The sequence below is a fragment of the Taeniopygia guttata genome, chromosome 4, assembly GCF_048771995.1.
Source record: "Taeniopygia guttata chromosome 4, bTaeGut7.mat, whole genome shotgun sequence".
NCBI classification, from domain to species: domain Eukaryota; kingdom Metazoa; phylum Chordata; class Aves; order Passeriformes; family Estrildidae; genus Taeniopygia; species Taeniopygia guttata.
In genome coordinates, this window is record NC_133028.1 from 31,779,218 (window position 1) to 31,792,465 (window position 13,248).

At 38.1% G+C, this 13,248-nt stretch overlaps 2 protein-coding genes across 16 annotated transcripts in view; one reads left to right on the top strand and one right to left on the bottom strand.

Moving 5' to 3' along the window:
- Positions 1-11,350, top strand: CENPU (centromere protein U). 4 transcript variants are annotated; one of them, XM_012573546.5, is made up of 12 exons: positions 4-482; positions 574-645; positions 1,991-2,108; positions 3,364-3,493; positions 3,801-3,891; positions 4,978-5,050; positions 6,062-6,179; positions 6,548-6,626; positions 7,511-7,558; positions 8,877-8,938; positions 10,067-10,223; positions 10,901-11,350. In XM_012573546.5, the coding sequence occupies exons 2-12, from the start codon at positions 595-597 to the stop codon at positions 11,036-11,038; spliced, it is 1,065 nt and encodes a 354-aa protein (XP_012429000.5). In that variant the 5' UTR covers positions 4-482; positions 574-594; the 3' UTR covers positions 11,039-11,350. The 4 variants fall into 4 exon arrangements, with proteins under 4 accessions (XP_072784442.1, XP_072784443.1, XP_012429000.5 ...); XM_030271262.4 differs by having other exon boundaries at positions 577-645; XM_072928341.1 differs by having other exon boundaries at positions 1-645; positions 3,801-3,880; positions 4,976-5,050.
- The window catches only part of PRIMPOL (primase and DNA directed polymerase), a 16,016-nt gene continuing 14,093 nt past the window's right edge, over positions 11,326-13,248 (bottom strand). For 11 of the 12 annotated variants that reach the window (XM_072928329.1, XM_072928333.1, XM_072928330.1 and 8 more), the window contains 3 exons: positions 13,085-13,167; positions 12,960-13,006; positions 11,326-11,988 (listed from right to left, as the gene is read on the bottom strand). In XM_072928329.1, coding sequence (XP_072784430.1) covers positions 11,683-11,988; positions 12,960-13,006; positions 13,085-13,167 — 436 coding nt within the window. In that variant the 3' untranslated portion in view covers positions 11,326-11,682. The remainder of the gene's footprint in view (positions 11,989-12,959; positions 13,007-13,084; positions 13,168-13,248) is intronic. The other variant, XM_072928337.1, reaches the window with a different exon arrangement.

Sequence of the window (13,248 nt, forward strand, 5' to 3'; positions counted from 1 at the left end):
TTTCTTAACTGTTTGTGACCGTAGCTTTCGCTTTCTTTGCAGAAGCAGTCTCTTTCGCTTGCTTTTCCAGATGCACAGCATCAGTTTAGGGAAAGGGAGAGGGCAAAACACCGGGAAGTTCTTGTGGTTTGTTTTTGTTATTTAACTAGAGTCATTAACAGAAAACTACGGAGGAGCGTGGTGGTTAGGTGAAATCACGGGAACACCGAAAGGGCTCCGGCGGAGCGTGGTGGTGAGGTGAACTCTCGGAACACCGAAGGGCTCCGGCGGAGCGCTGGAGGAGCATGCTGGTTAGGTGAACTCTCGGAACACCGAAGGGCCCCGGCGCAGCGCTGTTGGGCGGCGCTGTCCCGCTTCCCCTTCCGGGCCGGCGGCTCCGCCCGCGCCTCCCCTTCCATCTCAGCGGCGGTGCGCGCGGCTCCGGAGGCGGTGGGCGGCGCGCTGAGGGCCGGGCCGGGGAGTGCGGTTTTACCGCTTTCCAAGTGAGCTGAGCCTAACAGCCTGAAGTGATTTCCCGTAGCTGGGTTGTATCGGGGAGTTTTTAACTAACTTCATCCTCGGTTTTGTATTCAGCAGCATATTCTGAACAGCGAAATGTCCTCAAAGAAGAAAATAAAGAAGCATCATACCAGCGGTAAGCTAGAGGTAAGTTTCGCTACGTAGGGCAGAATTCCTGCAGCCGGTGTTTTGGATTTGTAGAGTGTTCGGAGGAGGGCAGGGTGAAGGGCTGTGTGGGAAGCCGTGTGAGGAGTGGCTGCGGTCGCTTGGTCTGTCCAGCTGGAGACTGAGAGGAGAGCTCTTGGTGCTGTCAGCTTCCTCACCAAGGGGCTGCACGGGCAGACACGATCCCTTCTCTCTGGTACCAGTGAGCGGAACAAGGGCAGTGGCCTCAAAGCTTGAGGCTGGATATTAGAAGTTCTCTACGCAGAGGGTGGTTGGGCACTGGACCAGGGAAGTGGTCACAGCACCAAGCCTGACAGAATTCAAGGGCTGTTTGGACAGTACTCTTAGGCACGGGAGTAAGAGTGTGACTCTCGGGGTCTTGTGGGTCCCTTCCAGTGCAGGATATTCTGTGATTCTGTGTCGTGTTACTGTGCAGTCAGGACATTTTCTCTGGAGGCGGATGCACAGGGGTTAATGCAGGGCTTGCTTTGCACTGGGAAATGCTGTGCAGTCCCTGCTGGGGCAGGCTTGAGGTGTTGATGTGGAGTTTTCTTTTTTCCTTTTAGGAGTAGCACAAAATGGACCGTTGACTTTCAAACAGGCATAAGATAAAAAACAATCTCACAAAAGAAGATTTATAGAGATTTATTTATTATTGGTACTATAATAGAAATTCTGGGGCACTGCTAAGCACTGGTAAAATAAAAAAGTTCCAGAGGTCGGTCGTTTCTGGTTATAATTCATCCTACAGCTATATACAGAAATTAGAGAGGAAAGTCACTTGTGCATTTTGTGAATGGCTCACAACTGTTTCATAAACTAGTGTCATTCTCCCTTACCCTTCTGCTTTACAGAAGTGTCTCTGTAATCCTTGATTTATAAATTCCACATTTTTTTATAAGAAGTTACTTTGTAGCTTTTTTGTTTCTTAAGATAAAAGTAATTGAATTGGAGCAAGGTGGAAATGTATGTGATACAGAGATGAAAGAAAAAATATTTTAATGCCTGAAAAGAAAAAAACTACAGATCATAGAAACTACATATTATGAGTGTTATAAGACTTCTAAGTTTATACACTTTTTATGAAATAAGACAAAGCTTGCAGTGGAATGCATTATCAAATAGCAGAACATAAACATTTTATGTCATCACTTCTTTTAGGGGAAAAACTCCATAGCCTGAGACAAAAATATGCTTCAAATCCTTATATCGTAGTTTAGGAGTCAATATGGTCCTAGCCAAATGTTCTTGAAATGTATTGTCACATTTAATCTGTTGTACATTCAAAGAGCTGAGTAAACTGGCTGTTAATTTCATACCCATCCAGGATCACAAAGCTGACTCCAATCTTCGGTGGAAATCACTTTTGCTTGAGGAACCAGATGTTTCAAGGATATTGAAGGTAGCAGAAACAAATCAACTTGAGGAGCTGGATGATTCTTTTGGTTAGTATTATCTTGAATGTCATTTAATGTATGATTTTTCACAAACCAACCACATGGACAAAATACTTGAGGTGCTTACTTAGGAAAAGGTTTTGGTTCTTTGCAAGAGAAAGTAATGGAGAGGAGAGACAGATGGGATTTTGTGTTATTTTCTGTAATTTAGGAAGTAACAGGAATAATGCTGTAGTATATGCAAATAAAGGTCAATGGAAAAATACAGGCTATTCCACCTTTATAGTCTGTATGGTAGAATTTCACACATGATAATATTGCACTGTGTAAGAACTTAGAGTTAAAAACCAAAGTTCAGTATCTTAACTTATTCTTTATCAAATTACACGAATTATGAAGTGTCATTTTTCCTATTTTAAGAGTATTCATGGTAGTGGACTTGGACATTTGCAGGGGTGTTTTTCTGCCACTTTCAGATGTTACTTAAAAAATAACATATAACCAAAAAATGACATGCATTTTTTTGTGAAGGATTAAAATTACTTCCATGCTTTATATTGGAATTGTGTAATGAGGCCTCAATACACAGGAAGAGAATCAATTTAGATGGCATAAATGCACCTCTGTGGAGTCCTCTGTTGCATCTGTTTTTTGTTGTTTTTTTTTTTTTTTAAACCAGTGTATAATTACAAGCTGTAGAGAAAATGTTAACAGCTAATTCTCAACTGTAATAGTTATTATTCTGAGAAAACTACAGAAATATAAATGTGGCTTAGGAACAGCATTGACAATGAGCTATAAAAACAATTTAGCAGAAGGGTTGTTTGTACAGCAAGGCTGCAGAAAAGAAAGTGCTTTTTCTTTTCTGTGGTGTGTGTTTAGACTGTAAAAAAGGATGCCCACTGTCACAAATATAAACTAACACAAAGGTTTTGTTTCAGTGTGCTTGAAAAGGAAATTTATACTGTGGAAGGCATGCTAAAACCTACATTTTTCACATTTACAAATATTCTGTAGCAGCAGTGATTGCCTTCTCATAACATCCACTAAAGCAGCTTAAAATCTATATTAAAAAAAAAGAAAGTAGTTATTTGAATGTGTAGACGGTTTACGTATGCCATAGCAAAGAGAAACTTTCACTATATATTTTTTCATAATCCTCAAATAATACTTGTAACAAGAACTTCCTTTTTATTAGTTAGCAAACCACAAATATTCTAACGAAATGCTTAATGGCTGGCAGTGCTCTTCGCCGTAAAAGATGGGAGCAGTGTTCATACAGTTTATTTTTTGTTCTTTATAGATCACCCTTTGCACAGTACTGCTGTGGATGCTTATGGAGAGGAACATTCACAAAACGAGGCACTCGGTCATGTTTCAGCACCACAAGGGCAAAATACAGACAGACAGTCTGGTGGAAAAAAAATAAACTTGTGAGCATTCAACTTAATCTTTAGATTTTAAGATTTAAAGGGGAAAGTGTTCTACTTAAATTATATGTAACACAGAAAACTATCTTTTAAATATTTTAATTAGAATTTTGTTAGTATATTTCACATATGTTAAATCAAATTTGGTTTAAATCCAAAATTGTCTTGCTATTTAATTCAAGCAAGAACTTTAATAGTACTTGTATGAGACATAGCTGTACAAAATGTTTCCCAAAACACAAGGTTTTATATATATGGTTGAAGATCATCCTTCCTCAGAGGTCAGTAGTATATGTTTTTCTTTTCCCAGTAAAAAATCACGTCACTCAAAGCCCTCCAATGGTGATGTTCAGAAATTCAACACAGCTGGTGCTGAAGAGGAACCCCTTAAGGAGACAGTGGTACCGAACAAGTTTCATGATTATTATCAGTCAATTTAATTTTAGTTTACTTCATGCCATGCCTGCATTAGAGGGTGGGGGGAGAGAAAGACCTTCCATTTGTTTCTCAGTACTTAATTGTATCCAAAATATCAGTCCTCAGAGTATTCCAGTGAGGTGGCCAAGTGAAATGCTTAAAGCTACAAGTCATCACGTCAACAAGGAATATAATAGCCAGGTGTTCCTGGATCCTGCAGCCTGTTCTCTTGTTCGTTTGGGAGCATATTCTTTTCTTTTTCAGTTATCTTATTTGTATCTAGAATATATGTTCTTGAGGAATGGCATACTAGATGGAATATGAATCCTTTGTACTTGTTTGATATTGAAGCAAAATGGGTTTATGGGAAAAAGAATATTGATAAAATTAATTTTGAATATGTGTTAGAATTAAAAGCCATTCAGTTTTGAATGAGTGTTTTTGAACACTCCAGAATTAGTGTAAAGTGCTTTTGGCCCACTTAGCTGCCAAGCGTACAGCAGGAATCAACTGTCTGCAGGCTCAAGAAAGTAACCTATGATAACAGAAGCTGTGCAGTAGTTGGAACAAGGGTTTTTTATGTATTGAAATTTATTGAAATTGTACACTCAGTACAGAGTGTTAGTCTTTCATCAGAAGGCTGGATGCATGCAGCACTTTTGTACAAGTGTGTGACAGCTGTTGTGCTGTCACAAAGTAGTAGAAGTGGAGAAAGGATTGGGACAGAATGTGGGTGAAAAGGAAGGTGAGCAGGCACTGTTGGTCAGAGTGGCTGCCACTCTGTAATCAGTAATCCTGGTCAATGACTGTGCCGAACCAAGGGTCCTTTAGCTCCTTAGATGTCTCCAGCCCTGCTGCCTGGCCAGTGACTGACAGATCAGTGGCCAGCGTGGTCAGGCACCCACAGCAGGTGACCACTCAGCTGGGACTGGTGGAACAGGCCAAAGGAAATGTTGCTGATGTTCAGTCAGGAAATGCTTTTTGCATTCTTCCTAATTGTCATCTCTCAGGAGTTTAGATGAGCAAACCTGGGGTTTATTCTGGAAATTAATGTGTTTTTCATGTCACAGAAAACTCTGAATACTACTCAATTCAAGGCAAAAAAGAAGCAGTCTTCAGATGAGAACACATCAGATTCTCCTGGTAAAATACACTTTTCAGAACTCCCATATAGCTTTTCTTCATTAAAGATTTAAATTTTTCAATGGTTTTCGTTTTTGGATATTAGCAACACAGTGCTTCTAGAAATGGGAAGTTTTAATTTCCGTTTTGGTATAGACCCCTGTTTGGTCCCCATGGTTTGCATCCCTAGACTTGCCTGTTCCTCTCGTGAAGGGGTAAAGCATAGATGTGCATTGTAACTCTAAGTCAGCCTGGTTTCCTTTGGGGAGAAGCCTGGAGCTATGGCTATGAAGCTGTAGGAGGTGTCAGTACATCCCTTGGTCTGGAAGCCTGGAGCAGCAGCTGTGGGGCAGAACTTGGAGTGCCTGTGACTGCAGCACAGGCGCAGCTGTCAGTGTAAAGACCCTTGAGACAGGGAGCTCCAAGACAGTGGCATTTTCAGTAGGAAGAAACTGTCCCTTGTGTCATCTTGCTTCCTTTGAACAGAACTCCATGGTGTTTTAGTACTGGATTTACACCAGGGAGTGTGTGAAGAAACATGGTTTCACTTTTTGTGGAATTGGTTTATGATGCTATTGTAAAGTTTAAAGAAATGTATTTGTGTATAGTGGGTTTTTGAAACATATGTGGTATTAATAAAATAATGTATATAAATATAAAAGCTCATGATTCTTTGTGTAATGCAAGGTGAAAATTTAGGCTAATAGCTTTTTAACACAAAAAACCAACTCTACAGTACACTGTGTAGTTTATTACTTAGTTTACTGATGTGTTCCTGGGCTTGCCTGAATCAATAAAGAATAAGAATTAAGTTACATATCATTGATCATCAGTTCTAAGGTTTTCCCAGGTAAATCTATCAAAGTTATGCAGGCAAAGACAGATGAAATAATTAGAATATTCTTCTCAAATTTCATGTTAAAATACTCATAACTTTTAGATGGTTGCTTTGATGACGGGAACAAGAGATTTCTAGTGTTTTACAGCATGTACCAGAATTGTGCAATGTTTATGTTCATTCTGTTCTTCCAGTGGATAGCCCACATTCTGTACAGATTTGGTGTCCCAAAGATCTGAAGAGATCTCCTAGAGATATTACAGAACTGGATGTTCTTCTGGCTGAAGTTGAGAAGATAGCAGAAAATTACAGGTAAATATTCTGCTTTTCCATGACTGGATAATCAAAGTTTTAAAAAGAAATATCTGTGCTTTTGCTAATGGGCTTTCCTTTAGGGAATCAGTATTGCATGGTTACATTCTGATGTTAACGATTATTAAGTAGTTGTGATACAAATGTTTTTTAACATGGTCTCCAGGGATTTCATATTTTTCCAAACAATAACAGCACATCTCAGCTGGTATTTTTCAAAGTAGAAATGAAGCTATTGCTAGTATATGAAAGAACTGCAGTTGTGTAGCTGCTTAACTTTGGGCTTTATTTGTTACTCAGAGAAGGTGTTTTGGATGAGATTTCCCCTTTACTAAACCAAATATGTTTTGTCCCTCTGACTTCTCCAGACAAAGCATAGAATCAAACATTTGCAGAAAGGCTATCAGTGACTTTTCTTCTGCTTTCAAGGATCAAATCACTGATCTTGTAAGTACACCAGAGATAAAATCAGTTTTGTGGTCAGAATACCAATGGGTTTATATTGCCCTTTACACATTCATTTTAGAAGCTGCAAAAGTTTCCAGTCTCTTGTTAGTATAAGTAATGTGAAAAGACAATTTGTTGTGTGCAGGTTGTGGTTGGCTGCCTCTGTGCAGGCTTTCACAAGAATTGCCTCTAGACACAACACTGGGGTCATGCAAAGTACTCTGCCAAATTGTCACCTTTTGAGAATAGGGAAGCATCCAATAATCCTGAAATGTTGGCCATATTTAAATCATTATGTAGTAAAACTGGCGAGCTGCATAATTTAAATGAGCATACAGCTATGTCAAACACTGTTTTCAAAGCTCATTGACTAGAGTTTTAAAAGGTGGATTTAATTTTTCTGCGGTCTCAGTGACTTCTTAGTAAGGCCTCTAATGTATTCCAGGGTAAATCATCCTTTTAAACATTTTGAACATAACTGTAAGTGTAAGATATTCAAGAACCATCTGGACACAGTCCTGTGCCATGTGCTCTAGGATGACCCTGCTTGAGCAGGGAGGTTGGACCAGAAGACCCACTGTGGTCCCTTCCAACCTGAGCCATCCTGTGATTTATTGGCTGGAAAGATTAAGGTGATTGTGATGCGTAAAATGAACTCAGGACTTTGCAGGAGTTGTGCCAAGTACAATGGCTAAGTACTAAAGCTACAGTTCTGAGTGGTTCATTAGAAGTAACAAGTGTTGGAATTGCCAGATTTATACATCTATATAAAGATACTGAAAAACCCAGCTTTTTATGTTATTCCAAAGTAATTCTTGCAACCATGTTTTTAGGAGGATAGTGATGAGCTCAACTTGTCAACCTGTAATTCTTCTTCTCTGTAGATAGCAGGAGTCCAGGAATTAAAGAATATGAAGAAAAAAAATGCTAAGGTAAATGCATATCTATCACTAGATTGTAGAGCATACAGTTGTGGGCATTGAAATGTTGAGAACTTGACTGAAAAAGACAAAATAATTTACAGAAAGGTGTACTGTACTCAGAATCAACTGCACAGAGGTTAGGGAACCACACAAAATTTTTTGGAAATGATCTGAGTAAATGTTGTGGATTGCAAACTCCAGATGTATACTGCTATATTGTGTAAAAAGAATGAGTGCACATTAGGATGGGTAAGATCTATGCATGTCAGTTACTCTTTTGACTTTTTGGTTTGTTTTTTTTTTAAAAGAGTGAGGCCTCTGGAGAGCCAGTTAAATAATGAGCTAACCTTAAAGAAACATAAATGAATATCAAATCTAGGAGAGCAGCAAAGATAGCAACCTTTGGGGATGGAATGGGATTGCTTAATTTAAAGAAGGGAAGATTCAGGCAGCTGCATTCCCTAAATAGATGCAGTTTTTGTTCAGAGGAAAACAGTTCCTCTCTTCATTTATAGCAAGTAGGAATTTGCTGACTATGCAGTGGGAATGTTGACAGAAGGAGGCACTAGTATAAGGGCAGAAAAACATTGCAGTGGTTTCATCAGGAAGAGGTGAATGCCCTACAGAAGAGAGATTTAAGAGCAGCTTAGGCACTGTCTGGATTTCTGCCCAAATTAACATCTGCAAAATTTTCAGTGGCGAAGTAGCTTTAACAAATAGTCAACATAAAGCTTATCCTGGGAAGTAGCAATTAATATGCTAAGGTCTTGTTGACTTGGGGTGATATGGTAAACTCCTCTGCATGTAAAATGAAAGTCTTAATACACACCTAGCATTGACAGCCACTCAGATTTATCCTTAGTTTGCTTCTTAGACATTTGTTTAAAATTAAGTTTTTAGTTGCTATATTTAAATTTATGATAAATTTTGGGTGTTATTTTTTAATTGTATGTTATATTAAAGAAATATTATTTGGTTATGGCAATCATCCTGAACATACGTTTGTATTAATTTTCATTTTTAAACCTAAAATCTAGGGTTCATAATGTTTAAAATTAAAAAGTCACAAACTCCTTTTGTATGCTTCAAATCCAATGTTTCTTAAGAAAAAATTTGGATGGAGATTAGAGTTTGACATTTTAAACAGCTTTAAATTGTTTAAAATACAGATGTAACATATGGCAATTTATCAGGTCTGGTATCTTAGAATCTTCCACAATGACAACCAGCGTAAAACCTCAGAAAAATAAAAGGCAAGGAAATTTGAGTTGTTTGCCTTTGAAGTTTTAGAAACTGTTTTACAGACTTTGCTCACTGTTTGTTTCAGGCAATAACAAGCATCAAAAAGAAAAGGCAGAAACTGGTGCAAGTCAGAGAAGAGCTAATTGGGTGTGTTTCTAACGATGCACAGTAATATCCTGAAGAAGTTAAGAGTCTGGTATTTTGTAACTCGGAGGGAATGTAATTTTTTTTTGTTTGCTCATTTTATTTTGATGAAATTACCACTCTTCCTTTTTTGTTTTTACAAAAGCTCATGATAACCTCTCCTTTACATATTTCAGTTGTCTAGACAGTGATTCTTGCAAGTTCTCTTAGCTAACTAGATACTAGGAGGGTATTTCACAACATATGTTCATTGGAAGAACACCAGTGTTAGGATTTGAATTTATGATCCAGCAATGGTGCTGGATCATAAATTACCAAGGTAATACAGAAGATTTCTTTGGTTTTGAGGTGGCAGATTGTATTTCACCTCTGCATGTGGGCAGGGGTTGCTCTTAGTACGTGGTTTATTTCCTTCTCATGTGGCCACACAATTCCCCTTCTCTAACTTGGCATTAATCTTAAGTGTCATTTAGATACACAGGAATTATGTGGTTGGAAGAACCATTAGACTTCCTCAAATCCCTTGGGTTGGTAGTGACAAGCTTTATACTGAAGCTGCATTTAACATACCCTGTAACTTACCCTGTAAGGTAACACTGTAGGGAACCATGGGCTTGGATCCATTAAAACAGGGTAAAAACCTTTTCTCTATGGCCATGAGAGGTGTTTTTCTATGTAGTGCTATGGACAAACTTTTTTCAGAGAACTATTTGAAGCCCCTGAAAACTGTCTTCACATTTTTATGTGTTGTGTTTTAATCCTTTGATCATTTTTTTCCAGTTTATTTAGCAGAGGTGTAGGTAGTTTGTAGATTCTGAACAACTGAGCTTTGCAGCCAGGGGTGTGCAGAAGCAGAATACTTTGTATTTAAGAAACTACACTTCAAAAACCTAAATGCTTAAGAAAGAGTGGCTACATTGCCAGACTCAAGAGAGGTTTGGGTCTTTTTGGTGGATTTGGATTCATGCCCCTGTTTTAAGTACTATGCTTGTTCTACCTAAGCACTATTCCATAGTAACTTATGTTTTGTATTTCTGACCAACCTTGTAAGAATTCCTTCAGAGGAAATAGGGTCATAGTTATTCATGCAATAAATATGCAGATGTAAGCATCAAAGTCTTGATCTTTCAGAGCTGAACCGCAACTGACACAACTACAAAGAGAATATGCTGAGTTACAGGAAAGGCAATCTTCCTTGAGGCAAACAGTTGAATTAATTACTGATTTAAAGGAGCTACAGCAAGACTGTTTGGATTATAGAGAAGAAAACCCAAAAGAAAAAGTGGTAGTAAGTACATATTCTGCATGTGTTTCAGTTTTCTAAGTGTTTTTATTTTAATTTATGAAATTTATTTATTAACATCTCTTAAGTAGAAGTCTTTTGTTAATTGTCTTTGTGGAAGCAGCTTGAAAATCACTGCTGAACTTTACTGTAGTTTGTTCTTTCGGTCTTTCACTTGTTCTTTTGGTATTAGAAGCTGAAGTATTTCAGAGAAGATTCTGCTGCCTTGCTCTCAGTATCCAGGAATTCAAAAGACATAGAAATGAAACTGTTGTCCTTAGTTGTAACTTTTTTACAGAAATTGAAGATTAACAGTGGGACAGAAGTAATTATTTTTTTGCATTGTTATTGTTCAAAAGCAGAAAAAGCTCTGGCACTTCCATGTAAGATACTTAATGCTGAGAACAGTGCTGGTATGTCATGACCAGAGTCACTTCTCATGTAGCTTTAGAACTCGTTCCTGTTGTACCAAGGACCTGGCGTGGCATTTTCTGTGGACAAGGCTTACACACCTGCCATGTGTGAGAGAAATCCTCATATTTCAGAAGACACTTTAATTTTGGATGTTGTTAACTTTTAAAGGTCATGTTGCTCCACTTTAGAGGAAAAATCAATACTGATATGTAAGTTATAGTTTCAGAAGTTAAAAATGTAGCCTTGTAATATTATCTTCTTATCAACAGTATGGAACTTCCAGCCTCCCTGCTCTTCTGGTGGAATCTCGGAGAATTCTAGGAGCAGAAAGGCACTTTGAGAATATCAATATGAAACTGGAAGAGGCTCTGGCTGTACAAAAGCAGCAGAAATCAAAGAAAAATTAAGTGGTTTTTTAAGACTTTCAGACATTCAGTAGACACCATTGTTAGAATTGTCAGTGCTTAAAGCTTGTTTAATCATTGTTACTCTATTTTGTTTCAGTGTTTAAAAGAAGTCAGCAACTTAGAGATTTTATCTTTTTATAGTCCAATATCAAAGAAAGGAAATAAAGATCACAGTTAATAAAACTTTTCTGTACTCTGAACAATGTTGGGTGTTAATTTTATCCTATTAAAGTAATCTTGAGAGGGATATATTCATAAAGAGAACACAGACAAAAGTTGAACAAGGATGAATAAACAAATCTTTTTATTAAATTTCCATTTGAAATAAATTATTTCACATTATTTATGGAAATAAGTCCATAAATTGTTGGTTTCTCAATAAAAGTTGGATGTACAACTAATAAAATAGAAACTGTACAACAAAGAACATTAAAAGTGCTAAGCTTGGAGCAGCATTCATAAGAAGTTTTTTAGTCTCTTCAGCCCCCACGTCATCTTCCGTGATCTCCTCATGCCTGTTGAAGTTCATCCAGGCACTCCATTCTTTGTCTTACAGCTCTGGAGTGGTGCTTGTGAACCACCCTGCAGGAACTTCCACATCAGCATGCAACACACAAGTGTCATTCACTGGTAGCCAACTGTGCTTAGCTGCCTTCTTTAGTGTAGGGGTCTTCTTTCCTTAAAGCTTCCAAAAGAACTTCATCTGGGATTTCTTCCATGCCATAATTCAGACTGTCATCTGCAGCTTCAGCTAGTTCCACATCTTCAGCAGCTTCTAGGAAACGGGCATCGTCACTTGTGTTTTCCCACTCACTGTCTGACAACAGGAAGTCTTGAGACCAGCTGTTCTCTGGAGATACTGAGCTTTTTGACAAGTCTGACACATTAGAATGTGGATTTACTTTTCCTTCTGTGTGCCCCCTGTCATCCATTAGTGTGGACTCTTCTTCCTTTGAGAGACAAGAACACCACTTACTCCATATGCAAATCTCTTGATACCTTCAACTGCTCTGCAAGTTTGAAGTTTGTGCTGTCACATGGAATGGACACTGCAGAAAGCTGGCCAACACTAAAAGATTTTCCAGCATATTCATATATAGTCACATTAACCTGTGGAAGCCTATTTTAATAGGAGTAGAAATCCACTGTTTTTCTAGCACCCTACAAGTAGCCTGTTGAATACAGCTTCGTAAAATAATACAAGGTTAAGACTAACTTAAGTGTCTGTTCAAATATACTGTCAGGACCTGAAAATAGAGTTAAGTGACATTTTCTGAAAACTAATAGCTATTGATGAACTGCTTGAGTAGAGCTTAATGTGCCATTCTGCTGTATGCTATTTAGAGCTGTACACTTAAATTTAAAAGTTGAAAAAATACCAATTCTTATTGCCTAAGCACTGGAAAAACTTGTATGTTGAGGGCATAGAGTCTAGGTGCAGTATCAGGTCAGTTTGAATATTCTGCTTGTTTGGGGAAACATACTCCTTTAGTACACTAAAATGGAGATAAATGAATTTCAGAAATGAGGGTTGCTGACTTACATTTGACTCTGACTGACTCAAGAGTTCCAGAACCAGTTCTGTTTTACCTTGCATGCACAGGAAAGCTAAACTGGGGCAGTTTTTCTGTTCTGCACCTGGAGTGGCCTTGTGGCTTAGACATTGGGAACTCCTGTTCACATCAGAACAGCAAGTCTTTAATTCCAGGTGAAGTTGGACAATTCCAGTAACTTAGCATTGCTGGAGACCTTAAAAATGAATATATGAAACTACCACACCAGCACAGCTGCTCTGGGGACCTCTATACAACTGTAACAGTGTGTGGCACTCTCCCAGCAGAGAGTGGGATATTTGTGGGAATATCCATGGATTTCCAGAGCCTCTCAAGAACTTGAGCATCTCAATAGGACAAAAACATACCTCTTTGAAAAGAGATTGGAGGCATATCCCAGGTGGCAATGGAAAACCTAAATCAAATATAAGACATTAATTAAAGTTAACATTCCAAAACTTACTAAGTATAACTGAGATCACAGGCTACATACTTTGTGATTTGAAGTTTTGTTCTCTGCAGACAGGATCGTGACACTTTTGATACCAGACTTCATTCTTTAGATCTACGAGAATCCTAAGAATGAAATTATTTCGTTTTTTAGTAACAGTACATAAATTAAGTGAATTCATGTGGTAGGAAATTCTAATACTAAAC

Excerpts from the sequence above, each read along its gene's own strand:
- CENPU (XM_012573546.5), top strand. The coding sequence starts at position 595 with ATGTCCTCAAAGAAGAAAATAAAGAAGCATCATACCAGCGGTAAGCTA. Across the intron at positions 3,494-3,800 it reads GGTGGAAAAAAAATAAACTT|TAAAAAATCACGTCACTCAA; the intron begins GTGAGCATTCAA and ends TTCTTTTCCCAG. Across the intron at positions 5,051-6,061 it reads GAACACATCAGATTCTCCTG|TGGATAGCCCACATTCTGTA; the intron begins GTAAAATACACT and ends CTGTTCTTCCAG.